Source organism: Scomber japonicus, chromosome 19 (genome assembly GCF_027409825.1).
Source record: "Scomber japonicus isolate fScoJap1 chromosome 19, fScoJap1.pri, whole genome shotgun sequence".
Classification (NCBI taxonomy): Eukaryota; Metazoa; Chordata; class Actinopteri; order Scombriformes; family Scombridae; genus Scomber; species Scomber japonicus.
Genome location: NC_070596.1, coordinates 1,384,013 through 1,404,229, shown reverse-complemented (window position 1 = coordinate 1,404,229; position 20,217 = coordinate 1,384,013). Strand labels below are relative to the sequence as shown.

Here is a 20,217-nt window from a genome sequence, read left to right as displayed (position 1 = left end):
TGTTTTTTTTACAATGGTGGTCTATGGGGATAATGCTTTTTGGGCCACTGCAATACCGCAAGTGACCACTGGGACAAATCGGCACCCTATCATTACTTATAATACATCCATAAATAGCACAGCAGTTAACATAAAGCTGATATGTTAATGGCTCTGGGAGGCTGTGATGCTTGTGTATAGAAACTTTACAACATTTATATAAAGTTATACATGAAGTTATGTTATGTCGTTTTTGACACTGAGCAGTTGTAGTGAAGTCAAAGTAAAAATGAATGTGTTTGTCTTGCTAACATGCTCCCAGTGATAAAGTTATAGGAAAACTATTGGGATTGTTTTTTAATATTTGGGGTTATTTTCATAGCTCTGCACGTCATTTCATACTTCAGTTATGATAAAATTGTACCCAAAGGTAATTGCTGACGTCAGAGATGCAGTGACATTGCTGAAGATAGAAAGATTGGCAGTCAGGATGAAAACAATCCAACATTTTTTCCAGATTATCTAAACCACTTTATTAAAATAAATGTTAGTGCCCAAAAAAATCCCCTCTAGTGTGATTGCTGGTGTTTGTTGCCCAATCTTACCTATGTTTTTGACTGTGGCGAGCATGACATTATCATAACTGACGGGAGGCTTGGATAGAGCTATGAAAATAAAATGACTTATAATAAACCGTAGTTTTCCTTTAACATGCTAATGTAGAGCAGGTTATGTCTAGCATGTCAACATCTTAGTTTAGCTTGATAGCATGCTAAGGATGCCATTGAAATTGTGACCTGATGATGGAATTAGAGGAAAGTCAGGAAGTCACCAGTCATTACAATTCATTCTGTCAATGTCTCTAACATTTGTGTGTGTGTACTTTGTGTTACATTTTTTTTAATGAAAAGTGCTATACAAATAAAGTCTGATCAATTTATCAAATTGCATTCCATTCAATAGTTGAACTGACTCTGGACCAAAGTGGTGGACTGTACATTAAAATACACACATTGATGATGATTTTCCAGAGCCTACATTTCATTTTTATACACCAGATGTATCTTCCTTCTAGTTTGTTCATGCCAGCATAAAGCATTAATGTTGATTTAAAATATAAAAATGATAAAATAATAATAAATGATTGGAATGGATCACCTACTGTATGCGAATTCCACTTGTCTGTCTGTTGATCATATTGTTCTAAAAATGAACTGCATTAACAGTGGCTGTCTGACAGGAAGTGAATCATTTGCACAGTTTGTAGTTAATTGTAAAAACACTGGTACACTGGTTTTATTACTGCAAAGAAGCCTAAGATGAGATTTATGTTCAAACTAGAGCCCAACCGATATATTGGTATTGGAATCTATGTTGTCTGATATGCACCAATACATTTTAAGTTATATATGCAGCATTGTATATATAATCCTTTTTCTTAATTCAAACTTAATATATATACACGTACATGTGTTTTTTGTTGTAGGTGTTTTATTATTTATAGGAATTTACAGTGATTAAATTTCCCAGTGAAGTTTATTGTTTCAGTGCACTAATGTCATGTTTGATAACCACATTGCAAAAAAATGTGCATTTTATGTATATATATTTGTATGTATAAGATTATCAGCTGATATCTCGCTATCAGAATTTTTTAAATCCCTCATATCAGTATCAGCATCGGTCCCAAAAATCCAATATTGGTTGGGCTCTTCAAACATTCAGTATGGAGACTGATTTCTGTCTTTAGTAGGAACTTTATCAACAGAGAGCCACTGTGGTAAAAAAAAAACTATGTGGAGACTAAGATGTTCACAAAGAGTACTAGAGAAAATGTTTGAAGTATCAATATAGATTTAGTCTTGTTCAGTTGTTCCTTGCAGTGTGGAAGAAGCAGCTCAAATCACAAGTTTATTTCCTAAAACCAAAAACGTGTCAGAGTCATATGTGTGTGTGTGTGTGTGTGTGTGTGTTGTGTGTATGGTCTCTGATGTCCTGCAGGAGTCACACTGCTGTTAGTGTTCTCTCCTCACTCGCCCGTTGCAGCTGGCTGGCAGGATAAAGGTAATGTGTGATTCCACTGGAATCACTGGAATGGGATAATTCCAGGACAAGTCTTCCATTAGCCGTGCCAGCTCTGATCTGTCATATTGCCACAGTTCAACAATAGACAGCAGTCTGCTGGATGAAGAACTCCCAGCATCCTCAGCGTCCTCACGCCTCCAAATAAACACTGCACGTGTTCACGTTTCACTCCTCATGTTTTTCTCACAAAAGCCAGTTTGTATCTGTGAGTTGAAATGGAAACCAGCAGCAGGAGTGAATGAATCCAGATTGTACAGTCTGTCTGAATGGAGGGAGATCAACCAATGGCAGGTTTACAGGTAGAGGAGGAAGAGGAGGGTGAAGACGAGACAGAGGAGGAAGGTGCAGGGGAGAAGGCACACATTTGGTTTCCCGTCCTCTTCCTCAGCAGACCTGTGAACAGTGAAAAGAGGTTTTAAACTAGACTAAACAAATCCTAATTAAATATCTGCATTTAATCACTGTAGGTTTTTATTAAAGAGCAACAATTATTTTTGTCACATGACTGCTGACCCCGTACAGCCCCCCTCCCCCTCGTTAAAACCAGGAGCATTTCAGCCATATTTTTCTAGTCTCAGTTTTAATCAAAAGGCCTTTTCACGGAACACACTTTGACATGTGACATTAGATTACAAGTGTAAATAATAAAATGAATGAAGGATTAGCTGCTGATATATGCTGACTCACTGTCACATTAGTGTTTAAAACAGCAACATTTTACAGTGAAAGCAATACATTTCAATAGAATCACTGTGATCAGTAGATTCAAACGTGAAATTAATATTGAGACTTTTTGTGAGAAGTTCAGCTTTGCTAACAGGCAAATGAGCATGGAAAATGAGTATAGATTTAACCTCCTCTGTTGAAAATGTAAACAGTAAAGAATAAGGGTTTGAAAACAGCAATAAGACAGGAGACTATGGTCCAAATATGTCTTTTAAATGGATTCTCACCTTCTGGTCAGACATCATGCTGTTGGTCTGCAGTGGGGTCGGGTGTCCACTGAGCAGGCCTCCTCCCGGCCGGTCATGTTCACAGAAGATTGTCCCGTTGATGTAGTGAAAGCGATCACCGGGCACCAGGCGGTTCCTGCAGGTCGCACAGGTGAAACACTGTGGAGGAACACACAGGTGATATTTAATAGCCTCACCTGTAATTTGATCAAGATATTATGAAGCTCATTGGAGCGGTACACTCACCTTAAGGTGGTAAACGTTGCCTTGTGCTCGCATCACCATCTCACTGGCAGGGATGGACTGTCCACATGCACTGCAGGCTCCACTGTGTCCAAACAGCCTGCAGATAAAAAGCATTTATAACTATGACATCAATATAACACACCAAAGAGCTCCAGGAAGCAGCGTACTTGTAGTCATTGGAATTCTAACTGGCTGCTTTTTTGTACTTGGTGAAGAAGTGAACTTTTTACACACAGTAGAATAGTTTTTCGGTAGAGTATCACTTTAACAATAAAATTTCAAACTGTTAAACTGCTCCTCAGAGTGTTCAAAGTTTGTTTTATCCAAATTTATAACAACAGTTTCTTCAGACATCTGTGAGATGAGATTAACAGAGTTGGCTCTTCACCACTTGCATCTTTACAGTGAGTTTTACAATGTTGTCCTGAATCAGCTAAAAGAACATAAAAAGCCAGAAGAGATTTCTAACGTGTGGATAGAATTTCTCATGTGTGTTTTAGTGTTTGCTTTATGTGGAGTAGATACTGATACAATCCACTCATAAACTAATTGAATTACTTTACTGAATGTGCTCCTTTGGCATTCATTCATTATGCTAATACATGTATAGAGTATCATTGTATTCAAAGCCAGATATTAATCTACAGTATTTCTTGCTGCAGCTCACTGTGTAAGTCTCAGCTTTTATAAGAGCATTTTCAAATTAAAAGCTTGACATTCATTGATGGAAGCTGCTCCTGGCTGATCACTTCTAAATGTGATTATCTGCTTTGGCACAACTTTGGCTCTGTCAACTGTTGTAAGAGATGTGGTTTGAAGGCTAAAGACACAATCTCCCAAACTCTTTAGATGATGAGTATCATTCTGACTGTAGCCCCATGTACAACACTTCATCATGTGGAGAATCCAAAGCTTGATTGGTGTGCTGTGTTTATTTACAGTTGCTAAGCTGTGATTGGAAAGTTGCAGTTGAGGGGAGAGGTTCACAGTGTGTTTATACTACAGCATGGAGGCCACTAAGGTGTTTTAAAGAAAAGACTACATCATACATTAAATAAAACAAACCATGTGATTAAATTAAAGAGTACGGTCTAGACCTGCTTTATGTGAAAAGTGCCTTGATATGACTGATACTACTGATATGTTGTGATTTGGCGCTATATAAATAAAGATTGATGGATTGAAACCAAACACTGTGAGGGGGCATTATGAGACACCAATGGACAGCCTCCATATGCAGAGTGTACTGCGGTAGTAGCTTTGGGTGGATGTGTTAAGTCAAATATTCAGTAGTAATCAACGTAGCTCTCACATTCATTTCAATGGGAAAACTATGAAAACATACACAGGGTAGTCTGTTGGCTCAGTTTTCCTGCAACACGATGCAATGCCGTCCAGCATAAACATTTTATTTCCATTTTTGTATACTCTGGGTCACATTAGGAAAAGTCTGGCTAAAAGAAATGTTTCACAGTGTTTTAACAGCACTCAAATGTAACATTTCAAATTTGACTTTGAGTTGCGACATTTTGGTCTATCCCACCGTCATCGGGCCGACCGCTGTATGTAATGGGTCATGTGTCCCCATAGCAACCTGAGCCACACAGATTTGTTGTCATGTGATACTTTAAGGTTCTATCAGAAATGCCCCGATCTTGGAGTGCCTTGGTAGTCAAGTGGCTACTGTGCATGCCAGGTAATGGCAGTGTTCCTGGTTCCTGGTTGGTTTTGAACTGTTTGATGTCATTTAGCTTATTTCCTGATGCTCTTCTGTGTGATGTTTGATTGTATCAGCACACAGCAGCAGTCAGTGGTTCTCTATCAGAGGCTGGAGTTACGCCAGCATCTGACCTGCAGCAGCTTCAGCTCATCATTACAAGCTCCTGTGAAACTGATGCACTGTGACACTGACTTGACCAGTCTAGGTGCTCTCTCTCTCTCTCTCTCTCTCTCTCTCTCTCTCTCTCTCTCTCTCTCTCTCTCTCTCTCTCTCTCTCTCTCTCTCTCTCTCTCTCTCTCTCTCTCTCTCTCTCTCTCTCTCTCTCTCTCTCTCTCTCTCTCTCTCTCTCTCTCTCTCTCTCTCTCTCTCTCTCTCTCTCTCTCTCTCTCTCTCTCTCTCTCAATGACTGCACTGAGTAATGAATTTTTTATCTTAATCCAAACAGTCATTTAATGAGTACGCCTGAGAGGATCCCTGTTCTCCTTAATTAACACACACACACACACACACACACACACACACACACACACACACACACACACACACACACACGTCCCAGGCTCAGTTACATCTCATCCCACTTTACTGGCATGAAGGGTGAGAAGCTGAAGACCTGACAAGCAGCAGGCCTTAGGTCAGCACTTTCTATTTCACCTCCAGCTCAGGATGGAGGACGGTGTTCCCGCCTTTTTTCCGATAGGTGTTGTGTCTGTGTAAAAATGTGATTGATTGGCTTTATTGATCTGTCAGGTCTGAAAAACGGTCTGATAATATGTGTTCAGCATATCAGAGATGTTGCCTGTAACTTAGAAAGTGCAGCATTTAGTTGAGGAGTAGTATGGAAGATATTCACCAGTGATGCTGTTACTTTGATCTTGAACATTAGCTCTTGCAGTCTTCCTCTTGCCTACACAGCTGCTCCTCCAGAGATGCAGGAACGAGGCAGAGCATGACTGCCGCTAAATTACAAATTACAGTTTTCTTGATTTGATAAACATGAGCTGATAGGTGGAAAATATCTAAATATGTATTATTTCTACTAGAAAAAAATAAGAAAAACAATGTTGAGGGCTGTGGTCAAGTAATGTAATGTAATGGGTGTATTGCACGAACACTGTGTAACACCGGTAACTGAGTCATTTCCAGTGGACATGAGAGGGAAAGATGGCAGACAGGAGAAAGGAGTCCACTCATGTGGGGTTGAGCATAGCTCAGTGGGTAGAGCACCCGCCCCATGTGTTGAGGCTACAGTCCTCGCTGCAGGCGACCCGGGTTTGAATCCCACACTGAGCGGTCTTATCCTGCATGTCATTCCCCTTTCTCTGCCTCCTGTTTCCTGTCTATTTCTACTAACCTGTCCATTAAAGGCAAAAAGCCCAAAAAATATACTTAAAAAAAAAAAAGGAGTCCACTCATGTTTGATTTAGACATTGTGGCTGATCCAATGTCCCTTGAAGTCGGATTTCTGACTCAGAAGGTTGGAAGAACCTTACCTACGCCTGACCTCGAAATCCAGGATGGTTGTGGCGTGTATCAAAAGGTGTGAAACTTCTAGTAACATCCTGTTTTTTAGCAATAAATCAGTGGTACACACAGCGCTGTGGACATGTTGCTACAGTGTTTGTATCAACACGTACTGCTATCACACTTAACACACTACCTACGCTGGCATGTGATGGTCTCTAGCAGCCACCATGGAGCCAGAACACATGGCAGCCACGTCCAAGCACACAGTGAGGTCTAAGCAGCTTTTCTGGACTGTACCGTTTTTGGGTTTTCCTAAGAATTTCCTTTGGAGTCCTTTCAGAGCCAGATTTGTATCAAGTCTGATTGTTTCTGCTCATTTTGGGTTTGGAGAGTATATCATCCAACAGAACACTGCAATACCACATGATTATTAATCAGAAACATTTTGATACGCACCTGAATAAACATCATTTGACTGCTGGACTAAATGTGGAATTTCTTCTGCTGTGTATCTTCTTGCAGATGGCAGTGTAATGTGAGTGTTAGAGTTTGAGCTCTATTTATTTCATGAGAGAGGTCCTGAAAGCCGCTGTATTATTACTGGCCTGATATACAAAAGTCTGCTGTGTCTCACTTCCTCCTCAGCAGGGCCTTGAGCCGTGGCTCTCCACATCCAGCCCTGGGTTTGCCCCCGGAGACGAGGGCACCCGCAAAATCCCCCCCCCCCCCCCCCCCACACACACTGACACACTGGCACACTGTCTACAAAGAGCAGAACACAGGCTTTGACCACACACACACACACACACACTATAATATTTGTATTCATTTTTAGCACTGCCTTCATACTTTTATTCCTGAACCACTCTCACACTGTTGAGTTTATTTTTTCATTCTCTCTCCTCTGCTGTGTGTCGACTAAAAATGAATTTCTCACTTCACTAATTAGAAATGTTACAATACTGTGCATTTCTAAGGTACAGTGTGAGTAAAATATGAAGTAGAATAATTACTTCCTGTAGACGTGTGTTAAAGTGGAAATGGAGAGAAAGGTTGAAGCAGTTTATTTGGTTTTTGAGATGAGGGAAACTGTGTGCAAGTTTTTTAAGAACTCTTGATTGGTTGTGTTACTTTTCTGGGATTGTGCTCATGTTGTGCCACCAAACAGATTTTTATCTTCAGGTTCTGTAACACTTTGTTCAAAAATCTCCTTAGAGCTGCAAAAAACTAAATTCTACATGATTGAGTGTGTGGTGTCTGATCGTATCGCTGCCTGCTCCTCTCAGGTTAAGAAGGTGTTGTTACTAAACCAGGTATTGTAGATCTAAAGCAGACTGGATTATCAAAGACCCACAACATCCAAATCATAGACTGTTTCACTGGTGATCCTTCCAGCAGACGTAGCCACTCCCTCAAAGCAACAACAGAGCTTGTGCTGCATAACTGTCTGGTTGCACTTTCTCTTGTGTTGTTTTCAATGGTTTCTTTCGGCTTTGATTTGATTGTTAGAGGTTTTGTTTTTTGGGGGGTGGGATGGGGATGGGGGGGGCTGGATAAGTTCCTACACCCTTTTCTAAAATGTTGCTGTCATCTCTATTTTGTTATTTTAACAATAAATACAGCATTTAACACCCTGGCTCAGGTAAAGACTACTTTTTTGCTGTGTTATTAGTGTATTTGCTAAATTACACAATTGCATACTTTTATATACTTTTTCAATATATTATATATTCTATTTTTAGACATTTCTATTCTTTATTTATTAAAAGGTCAAACGTTTTTATCAACACAGTTGTCATTTTGGGGCTATTAGAAAGTCTCAGTGCAGTTGTACCTGCTGCATGTGACAATAATCAATCAGTCAACCTTTATTAAAACAGCAGCTTTCATTCAGGTTCATGTAGGTCAAAGTGCTTCACAGTTGACTGACAAGCTGATAATAAGACAGAACAAGTGATAACATAAAGAAAAAAAGGAGACCAATGCAAGCAAGAGAAAATAAAATGATATTCCAAAAGCAGCAAAAAGTCATATTTTAGCTTTCCAGTTATCCATTAAATCAGTTATCACATGATTACCTGGTCTTCCTATTGGTTGTATTTATCATGCATTTACTGAATACCACTGAAGTGTATTCTCTTCTCTATGTCTATGCTGATGGTGAGACAGATGTGAGCTCACCTGATGTAGTCATTCTTGCAGAGGATCATGCCTCCTTTGCTGTAGCAGGTGCTGCTGTACTCTCCCAGCTGAGCGTGGCAGCAGGAGCACTTGAGGCAGCGTGTGTGCCAGTACTGTTCCATGGAGAAGAGCAGGAAGCGGTCTGCGATTCGACCTCCGCATCCTGCGCACGACCTGCCTGCCGTCCCCCCGCCGCCTCCACCCATTACTGCTACTGTGGGCGCCTCCACCCTGCTGTTCACCATAGCGACCTGGAAAAAAGGGCGAGAGGCGAAGGAGAAAAAAGATTGAGACATTGTCCTACAGTAGGTGAAGTCTAAAAGGCAGAAGAGGAGATGCTTTGTCTGACCAAAGCCCCAAAGATGTTCAGTTTACAGTGATGTAGGGATGAACATTACGGACAAAAATGTTTTATATCAGTTGATACTAATAATTATTATTTTCAAGTTTAAAAGCTGATGTTTGCTCCTGAGTGAAAGTGATTTCTGTTTTTAACTATTCTTTTTGGTCAGAACTCATCAAACAGTGGAATATTTCACTCATCTGGAGGTTGAACTTTCAAAACAATTATAATGATAAACATTTTTTAACAACAAAATATCTTCATAAAAAAATGTAAATGATGGCTCAAACTGTAAAGTTACTTAAATGTCCAAGTAAGTAATAACTAATAAAACTGACGACTGACATACTGGCCTATCACAGATATATTGGTCATATATCAGTGTGAGTGTACATGCCGTCCAATATGTTTTTAAAGTTCTATAGGTAGCATTTTATGTATATTAGAATTGAATTATTACTACTAGGACAGCTGTGGCTCAGGAGGTAGAGCAGGTCGTCCACTAATCAGAAGGTTGGTGGTTCGATCCCCGGCTCTTCCAGGTGAGAGACATAACCCCAGATTGTGAGAGAGTGAGTGGGTGAGCATTAGAAACATCATACTGTGAAGCACTTTACATAAAAAGTGTTATATCACTCCTGATGAGCAGGTTGGCACCTTGCATGGTGGCCTCTGCCATCACTGTATGAATGTGTGTATGATTGGCTGGCTGAATGCTGGCTTGTAGTGTAGAGCACTTTGAGTGTTGGTCAGACTAAAAAATACAATATAGAATAAGAATATATGTGCAGTCTGTTTACCATTTATTTGATCCTGTTATTATTCAAGAGATTATATATATATATATATAGTTCCAAATATAATAAAAGTAATAATAACTTAATTTGTATAGCACCTTTCATACAAAGAAAATGTAGCTGTAAGTGCTTTACAACAAAAGAAATGACATGCTTTGCTTCACACTGAAAAAGCTTAGCAGTTAGCAACGGCTTCTCTCTCTCCTGCTCTCTCTTGCACGAGTGTCTTATGCCTCCTTTAGTGATAATGGTACATGTAATTAATTTAGTTTATTTGCCATGTTGGAGGCTGTGCACCATGGAAACCCAGTCATTAGCTGTAGTTATCCAGTCGACCCAGCGTAGATCTGCTAGTTACTTAGCTTTGTAACCAGCAGTGGCTTCTCTCTCTCTCCCTTTCAGTTTAATTATATGGAACATTTGTTATATTTCTATCAAGGAAAATGACATATTGAAATAATTATTGTTATTGTTTTATCGGCCAGCCCCTACAATGATATAAAACAGAGAGAGGCAGTAAATCTTCACTTAAAAGCTGGAACCACAGAATGTTTGACATGTTTTGTTTGAGAGGGAAAAAAGTGCCACACACTCTTTCTCCATATGAATTTCTCTTTTATTTAGATGACGTATGGACTCACAGGACCAACATTAACAATAACAGCAGGACACAGGCACTAGTGTGTTATGTAGGCCACACCCTAGTAACACATCTGATGGTGATTAGACAATCATGTTCCACCATTAAGCTGGAGAAGAAAAACAATTAAGAGGCTTTCAGCTAATCAAAACACACATCAAACAGTGACAGGAGCTGCAGCCAATCAAATCACTTCAAACTAAATGAGGAGAACCATTATGTCTCATACAGAGATTTAAATTTTACATTTACAATTTTTGCCTTTTGTTAGTTGATGGTGTAATCAGCATCAGATGTGTTACTAAGGTGTGGTCTAAATAACACACCAGCCTGTGTCCTGCTATTAGAGCTGATCTAAAAAGGCCTGAGGTCATCTAAATGAAAGAGAAATGTAAATGGAGCCAGAGTGTGTTACACTTTCTGACTATTTCTGTTACTTTTACACTATACCATGGAAAGCTTTAGATACTATATTTTCCCACGTCAACTGAATTATTTCACAAGTCATGTTGTGACTTTACATGTGAACTACAATATTTAACACGTGAACTGAAATATTACACTGAAATATTACACTGAAATATAACACTGAAATATAACACTGAAATATTACACTGAAATATAACACTGAAATATTACACTGAAATATAACACTGAAATATTACACTGAAATATTACACTGAAATATAACACTGAAATATAACACTGAAATATTACACTGAAATATAACACTGAAATATTACACTGAAATATAACACTGAAATATTACACTGAAATATTACACTGAAATATAACACTGAAATATAACACTGAAATATTACACTGAAATATAACACGTGAACTGAAATATTACACTGAAATATTACACTGAAATATTACACTGAAATATTACACTGAAATATAACACGTGAACTGAAATATTACACTGAAATATTACACTGAAATATTACACTGAAATATTACATGTGTAAACTTGAATTTGACTTGCATGTAAAAAAAAAAAAAAAAAAAAGACCTGTTTTTCGCATGTTTTTGTCAATTGCCAACAATTCAATGTGAACAGCTTGCTTTGAGGAAACACTATAGAAAGGAAACTTTATATTTAATCCAACACTAAATCCAAATGATGAAGCTGCAGTAGCTGTAGGTAGAAACGGTACATATGTGCCATCGGACGACATCTACTGTATTTCTCCTGTTCTCCTCGTTTTTTCCATTACAAAACTTGAACAGATTTCATGCACAGCTGGGAATAATATTGCTTTGAATCACACTACAGCCGTAGCAGAGTGTGTGCTACTCAGCAATGAGTCAGCAACACACTGCCTCTTCAGCCGCTTCCATGATTTATAATTAGCGCCAACATCAACATAAAATAATTGCGGGGCTAGATTTCATTTTCTAAATGAGCAGCAGCAGCACAGTTTGTCCTCTGGAGCGTCTAATTTCAGCGAGGGCATGTTTAGCTTTACAACTACCCTTCCCACAAGATTATTTGAGTTTGCAGCAGCTGGTCCTCTGCAGTGGAGCGGGCTGCCCTCAATACCCTCATTTTCTAGAGTAGACACCTGGCTCTAATCAGCCAGAGGAACACCATGTTAAGAAGCCCAAGGCTACATTCAAACCGCAAACAGCCTCATGCGCTGCGACCAAACCGTCCTATTAGTGACGGCTTATTCATGAATGAGCTGCTCTTTTGATGCCCCTTCATTTAATTCACATATAAAACTGGAAAATGTGACCACTTGAGTCCCGATTAGCGTTCAATCTTCTTTTTAGAGGCTGCAAATAGCTTTAAGATGCTCTTTTCCAACTTCAACAGTGCTTATATACGACAGCACTGAAATCTAGTTATTCATATTCCTTCACATAGTATCGTGCTTTCTGATAGGAGATCATCTTTTTATATTATTCATGGTATATTGTAGTGCAGCATGTCTCCATTGCTTTTCTTTCATTTATGAATGAAACTTTGAATCATTTGAATTTGATTGTTATGATCCATGTGTGCCTTTGATGTTTTGACCTCCCAGTTACTCTGTGTTCTTTTTGTGCAGACTGAGTTGCCTCAGCAGTTAGAAGTGAACACAGTTTAACCAGTGCAGTGCCCGTTTAAACACAAGCCTGCTCAGAACGGGCCCATCGCTTTGCCTCTGACAGCTACTTCAACACATAGACAAATGAATAGAATTAATCTGAGGTGTGAATGAGTATAAACACCAATAACATTAAATGAACTAACATTTTATATGTCAGTGGTTAGTAGATGTTTACATTCTAAAAAGATAATTTTCCACCCTGGTAATAAATAATGAGTATCATATAGTAAGTACATGTTCTTTACTCATTTCAAGTAAAATAAGGGCTGCATCAATCATACTGGGCTCTTAAATGGTTTATTTTCTGAGCCTTCAATTCAGGTTTGAGTGGGTATGTTTGCTCCAGAGATTTGTGCTTTGTCTATAGTGGCTCTTCACAATCGCCATGGTTTCAGAGCATATGACATAAACTGCTTCTAAACTACTTGTGGAATTATTTGCTTTGTTTTGCACACTTAACTACAGTCACTGTGTATTGGACTTTGAGCGCTTCCAAAATGCGGGTGACCTATGCTCAACTATGTACCTGAACGTCTCCTGTGTAGACACTCGGTATACTTTCTGTCTAGACACGAGGTCAGAGTGTCCGTTCTTGATTAAAAAGTCTGTTTTTACATTCTACTTTTCTCTCTTTACAGCACTTTCCTCTGACTTGTTCTGCTTTCCATCATTTTATTGGATGATACACTGAAACACACTAAAAGTAACAGAACTACTTCTAATAACTGATGATTAGTCATGCACTCATCCGATCCACTGAACATCACAGAACTACTTTAAACAGTTTTTTTAATGTCAGTTTCATTATTAGGTTATTATTATTTAGTCAGGATGAAGTCTGCACCAATAAGTTCCCTGCTGTTAGGTTTACAGATGACTTGGCATCAGCAGCACATGGGTTCAGGTATCAGAGTGAGGACAGAAACAGCTGGACTGCTGCATCCCTGATGGTTTGATATACACATTCATATACACAGTACAAGCATTTTTATTGCATTGAACTGTTGCAGTTAGCAGCCAAACACTGCACCAGTTGCTTAATTTATCCAAAGTCTGATTCACATTTGCTTCATTTATCTGAAAATCTCCACCTACCATTGCCAACTAAATTTTAGCAATCAATGTGAGTGCTTATAAGGTAGCATGAATGTAATACTTGACTGGATTCAGACTGGGAACACAGGATGTCTATGTGACCCTGTGTCTCAATGGACTTGCTGTTTTTTCCCCCCATCTATTTCCTGTCCTCGGTGCCAGATTCCTCTGGGCGGCACATCACCAGCCGTGAAATCAATTAGCGGGCCGAGTCTGCATAATACAAAAGCTTCCAGCCTGCGAAATTAAGTGAGAGCGAATCAAACAGCCTGTGAACCAACGTGACGACCTCTTCCACCCTTTATCACCGGTGTCTACACCAATAGTAACATTTCCTCTGGAGATTTAGCAGCTGATTGCTGGTAGAGCCGGTCAGACTGTCCCCATGCCTTAAAAACATCATGATAAGACAGTAAAGGTTCAGCCAAAGTGGATAAGAGACCTCGGTAAATGAATCTTAAATCCTCTAAGTGTAAACACAACTTCTCTAAGAGTCAAATCTCAAATGTTTCCTCAATCGTATTCCAAGTTGAACATTCCTGACCAGCACCTGCGTTACTTCAACAAGTTTTAACACACAGCTTTCTGATACACTTCTGAACAGCATTTGTGTTGTTCCCCATCTGCTCATTTCCTGTCATCTCTCTGCTGCTGCTAAAATAAAAGACCTTTAGAAAAACCTGGTAGTTAATAAATCAACCGCCTCTCTTTAAGGATACTGCTGTCTTCTTTGAATAATATTACAACTTTTTGAGAAAAAGTTCTATTAACTCTCCTGTGGAATGGAAGCAATGGAAGCAGAGTGTACAAAAATGGTAATATTTCAAAAGTATTATTATCATTATCTTTTTTCTTTTTTTTGCAGCTGGTATACATTTTTGCACATAAAGGGTCTTAAAAGTTATTATGAAACCTGCCATTCAAATGTTGGATCCTTCACTTTCAATTAAGTAACAGAAATAATGATGGCTCAGATAACAATAATGTGATTGTGAATGTATTTTCAGTGTCAAACCAAATGAAAAGAGAGAGAGAGAGAGAGTGAAACACTACACACCTGCTGGTACTACAATCTATTCTCTATTAAAAGAATGAACATTTGGTGCTATTTCAAAGCTGTTATTTAGCCCCCCCACCTCCTTTTTTTGTGGTAGATCATTTAGAGCTGGTCAAAATTCAAAGTACATCAGAAGCCAAAACGTGTGGGCACTCCTAGTTTAACAGCAGCAGACATCAGAACAAGTTTTCACATCTCTCCCACTTCACTGCCGTGATTGACCTATGTGTGTGTACATCAGGAAGTAGGAAGGGTTTGAACTTCTCTCTCAAGCTCTGTGTTTTCATTCTTACACTTCTGCTGTTGATATGGAACACTGAGTTAGTGTGAAGCATACTGAGACCTACAGGGATGAATATGAGTGTGTCACATCGGTCGTACTGCAGTGTAAACATAAATAATAACGATGAAACTTCATTCCTGAAGTGAAGGAACATTTTTCATTACCAGTGTCATCTTCAGCTGCAGTAAATTTCCACTTCTTCTGTTCTTTCTTTCCATTTTTCCATATGTTTACTTTACTGTCACTCTCTGCCCTGCTCCACTCCTCACTGTGTGTACATGTTTACACTTTCAAGAGGTGGGACTTCCTGTGGAACTATAATGACAAACTCTCTGTTTCACTCTGTTTCTTATAATTATGCCATGTTAAGCTCACCTGGTAGTGTGTGTCCATGCACCGCTCACTTCTTCTCATTTCCTACTTTTTCTCATTTTGGGTGCTGCCCCATCCAAAAACAAAGGCTGGTGACTGGCTCGTGGTCTATCCTGATAATAAACTGATTAATGAAAGCAGGAGCTAATGAAGAGAAACGCTGCAGTCTCCACACGCTGATGAATTGGAGGCAATTTCAGGTTGACAGGACCAATAACAGCTCATTTTTTTCCCCACCCTGAATGAAAGTGACTGACGGCTCTCATACTGTAAACTGTCATACAGGAAGAACTGTGTAGTCTTGGACAACAGTACGATCTTAATTAGATTAGGTATAATCTGTTTCCGTTAACAAGGTGTTAGATTGGAGGTTGTATCGAGTATGAATGATGCTTATTATAGTTTGAATAGTATAGTTTTATAGTTTCAATTAGATATACAATTAAGTACAACAACTACACAACTGAACCTTTTCCCCACTATTTTTATTCAGCTTGTTTTGCATTTTTGTTTTCCTGACACTGTGATTTATTTATCGTTTGTTGTTGCACTGTGTGGAAGCTAATGGGGATGATGATGATTGTCCTATGCCAGACAATTCAGTTTTATACAATTATAAGGATTAGGGCTATAAAGATAAAATGATTAAATTGACAGAAACTTAATCTGCAACATTTTTTTTTACAAGTTTAAAGCTAAAATATCAAACTTTATATGGTTCCAGCTTCTCAAATGTGATGATTTGCTGCTTTTCTCTGTTTTAAATCATTGTAAACTGAACATCCTCAAGAAGGAAACCGAAAACCGATAAGAAGACTTCATATCGGAGCTCTGTGACATTGGTTGGTGTCTCTGTATAAAAAAGTATGTTTAGACCTGTCACCACACACTGGCCCACTTTGTTTCTCCAACATTTAGGCTGGAATTTTGGACACGATTCAATGTCATTGTACGAGCTAATTTACAACCCATGAGATGTAGAGATGTGGAAGATTGCGGAATGACTATTTCATTACTGGACCTTTTCTTCTTTCCATACACTAATTAAATCCTGAACCACCCCACCCACCCACCCACCCAACTCAACACACACACACACACACACACACACACTCTTGATACCAGCTGTAATTAAGAAACCAGCTCCATACAAGACAGAGGGAAAACTAGAAAAGTAGAGGCACCACAGGCTCCAGTAGTACAGAGTCTAATGGTCAGACTGGCGCTGCACTGAGGCAGATTCAGTTTCCTCCTCTTGAGAGAGTCCTGCTGTTTCATTAAAGCGGCTCTCTTTTTAATTAACACCAAGGGCACGAGTAGAAGCCTAATACATTTGCACTAATTAGAAAGATGTGTTTTCAGTGCTGTGGAGCCATGCAATTCAAAGCTGCATGCACAGCTAAAATATATTCATAACTCACATATAAACAGGGGCTGTCAACAAGCTTGTTAATATAGTCACATGTTTAATAAGAACTATCATTCCATTTTCATCTCATTCTCCTCCACCTGCCTCTACTATTGAAAAAAATCAATTATTAATATGATTAAAGTAGTATTTCAAGGAAACCGTCGCTCTATAAATTCACCGTGTGAGCTCAACTAGTGACGTAGTTGTATTACTATAGCCTAGCTTAAAATATGAATATAACATTTGCGAAACCATGAGAAAATATCATAAACCGTGTCGCTATCACCAAAAACTATTTAATAAAAGCAGAAAAAACTACTTCTTTTAATTTTTAACTGTAAAGTATGAATTCGTTACGACATATATTGACATTTATGTAGCTACAATTATGGAAACCTATGTTTTTTCAAAGATGTAACATTATGCTTTATTGCTACATTATACAAAGTGCGCAAACCAACTAATAGCAGTAAGAAGCATGAAGGTGTAACGTTATTCACACCTGACTAAAGGTAAGTGTAATGATGTGTTAAACTCACCTTACTGTTGTGAAGTTGGAGCGGACGGTCTTATTAGTGTTTTTTCTTCTCTCGCACTCTGCTAATTTTTAAAGAAACCCGGGAGAGCGTCACATGTAAAAACACACGTAAACTTTTCAGCTGCTATAGTTTCCACGAACCGGTGTGTCTGTGCAGTGAAAGCCCGGGAAATGTTCAGCACCTCTATTCCTCTGTTTCCATTTAGAAAGCTCTCTGGCTGTGTGGACGGACACCGACAGACAGTCTCTTCGTTCACCGGTTGGCTCCTGTGCAGAGGTGAGCTCCAGCGGACAGAGTGCAGAGGTTTCCCCGGTCATATAAATGTATAGTAACTCACTCCCCCCTCTGACGTAGCGCAGTGGGTGTAGCTGTCGTTCCTGCCTCCACTAATGGATGTTTGTTTTTTTTACAACCCGCCTTCTGCGAAGACCAGCCCCTACTCTGCACCTGATTGGCTCTAATCCTAATAGTCTTACCCTATCCCTAACCACCTCACACCTTATAATTAAACATAACCAATCTAATCACAACGAAGGCAACGAGTGTTCTCCAATCAGAGGCAGAGTAGGGAGGGTCTTTGCGGAATGCGGGTGGTAAAAAAAATAAGACTAATGGATGGCTGCTGGGGGCAGTTTTGCCTACTTTGGTATGTTCATAAGTCATAATTATCCTGCTTGTTGCTGCAAGTATTTGAATGGTAAAGGGCACACACGTCACAGAAGTAATTTACAAAAACGGAAAAGGAAATTACTGTGATACTCTGCATATCATCAGTCGTGGAAGAAGTAGGCCTAACAAGAGTAACAATTAGAGCTGAAACTAATAGCCTAGTACTACTATTAGTTATCGATTCATTGTTAATTGAGTCATTTTTCCAAATGAACATTACTAAATTCTATGATTCCAGCTTTTCAAATGTGAATATTTTCTGTGCTTTTTTCCTCTATTACAGTAATCTGAATCTCTTTGAGTTGTGGACTGTTGGTTAGGATAAAGAAAGATATTTGAGGGTGTCATTTTGGTCTTCGGATACAGCGATCAATTTTTTCTTTTTGTTTTGTTTTTTTCTTTTTACAATTTTCAGACATTTTATAGACCAAACAACCAATCAATACATCCAGAAAATAATCAGCAAACTAATTGATAATGAAAATAATCGTTAGTTGCAGCCCTAGTAGCATTATGCAGAATGGCATAATAAGAATAAAATATGGCACCTCAGAGAACCAAAAGATTATATTTTTTTATCTCCACAAGATAATAATTTGCGTGCATGAGATTTTTGTCTGTTGTGTTTTACTTTTTCTCTTGCCTCTTTTGTTTTTCTGTTTTTATATGCGTTATGAGTTATTGCACCAGAGGCCTCTGCCCAATAAAATACAAGTATGCAATATTTGTATTGCATTCTTGTACTTATAATGTATTGCACATACATTACACACGACTAATGTAGGTCGAATCAGCTACATAACTGACAACAACTGTTCAGACTTCATCATACTGCATGGGTTGAAAATATGTATAACTATAAAATAATACAACTCATACTAATACTACAAGGTAAAAATGACAAATGATAAAATGGAAATACTCAAGTGAAGTACAAGAACCTCACTTGTATTTAAGTGAGGTTCTTGAGTAAATCTAATCAATACTTTCACTGATCAATACTTATTATGAACAAAGGATGTGTGTGCATGAACTGACTCTGCAGCTCTATGGAGCCTTTTAGTGTATTTTAGCAAATTGTGTGGTTTTGTTTTGGAAAGATCCCCCTCATGGTTCTGTCTCACTGCATAAAACATCAGCTGTTTTCACACACCATGCGCCATACCTACCATGTTTTTCTCATTTGCCATATCAGTTTTATAAGGTGATAATACATGTGTGTTGTGTTTACAGCTTGCTGTGCTGTCTGTGCAGCCATTCCTGTCAGTCTAAATAGCAATGCATGGAAACTACAATGCCATGTGAGATTAAAGTTAAAGGTTATGAGCTCTCAAAGCCTACATCTGCTTAGAATACTTGGGTTTTTAGGGTTGCAGTGCAGTGAGAAGTTTTTTTTTAAACCAAAGGGGGGCTCAGGGAAAAGCTGTTCTAACCACTATGTCAGCTCCCTGTCAACGCCTTTAATTATGTGGTTATTTATAGTCTGGCCCGTATGTCTCTTGCTTATATAGCTTGAACCATAGTCGTAGCCTGCATCACACCTGCAGAGATCTGCAATAAACACAGCAGAGTTTGGAATAGTGCTGCTCAGGGATCCACAGTCTCAGAGGTTATCTGGTTATGTTAATAGTCTTATTAACCAGAATTGGCTTATATATAAAGACATTAGGGAGCCAATCTGTTTAGTTAATGGGCAGGAATAATAATAATGATAAAGCACAGGTGAAAGTGTTATTTGTTACAACTGCAAACAGCTGAGGCGACTATGAGACATTCAGATGTGATGTGGCTTCAAACCACATTCAAACATATTTGTGTGTATTAGTTCACTTAGCTGTGGAAGGGTGGAGGCTACACTTATGTTTTCCTTTTGACATGTTGGTTCTCAGTCAGTGAAGAAAAACAGAGAAAAACTAAGATTTTAATCATTACCATATGCAGCCATATTGTATGTTTCTTACCTTGTGCTCTGTGATTGCAAAAAAAAAATGTGTAGAGTGTGACCTCTTGTGGACAAACTGCTAACATGCAATTATCCTTTATTGAGTTATTACATGTTTGTAGGGCATCTTTAACTGTATAGCTGATTTATTTTAATGCATGTAGAAGGTATAGAACGTATACATGTATGCTCACGCAACTCATAGATAGGCTAGGAAATCATAGTTATGAGATAGTTTCTTGTAATTATTAATAATATATAGGCCTATAATTAAAAAATTCACAGTGAAAAAGAAAAAGGCTGATATGGACTTCCATAAATTTCTTCTGAACCAGATGC

At 38.7% G+C, this 20,217-nt stretch overlaps 1 protein-coding gene across 1 annotated transcript; it reads right to left on the bottom strand.

The window, feature by feature from the left end:
- Positions 1-1,666: 1,666 nt before the first annotated feature.
- lmo4a (LIM domain only 4a) lies at positions 1,667-17,538 on the bottom strand. Its single transcript, XM_053339787.1, has 5 exons — positions 17,268-17,538; positions 8,632-8,882; positions 3,264-3,360; positions 3,018-3,176; positions 1,667-2,457 (listed from the first exon to the last, which is right to left on the bottom strand). The coding sequence occupies exons 2-5, from the start codon at positions 8,874-8,876 to the stop codon at positions 2,449-2,451; spliced, it is 510 nt and encodes a 169-aa protein (XP_053195762.1). The 5' UTR covers positions 8,877-8,882; positions 17,268-17,538; the 3' UTR covers positions 1,667-2,448.
- Positions 17,539-20,217: the final 2,679 nt, after the last annotated feature.

Coding starts and splice junctions, on each gene's coding strand:
- lmo4a (XM_053339787.1), bottom strand. CDS start 8,876: ATGGTGAACAGCAGGGTGGAGGCGCCCACAGTAGCAGTAATGGGTGGA. Junction 3,361..8,631: donor TGCAAGAATGACTACATCAG/GTGAGCTCACAT, acceptor TTTTATCTGCAG/GCTGTTTGGACACAGTGGAG. Junction 3,177..3,263: donor GCAACGTTTACCACCTTAAG/GTGAGTGTACCG, acceptor GTTCCTCCACAG/TGTTTCACCTGTGCGACCTG.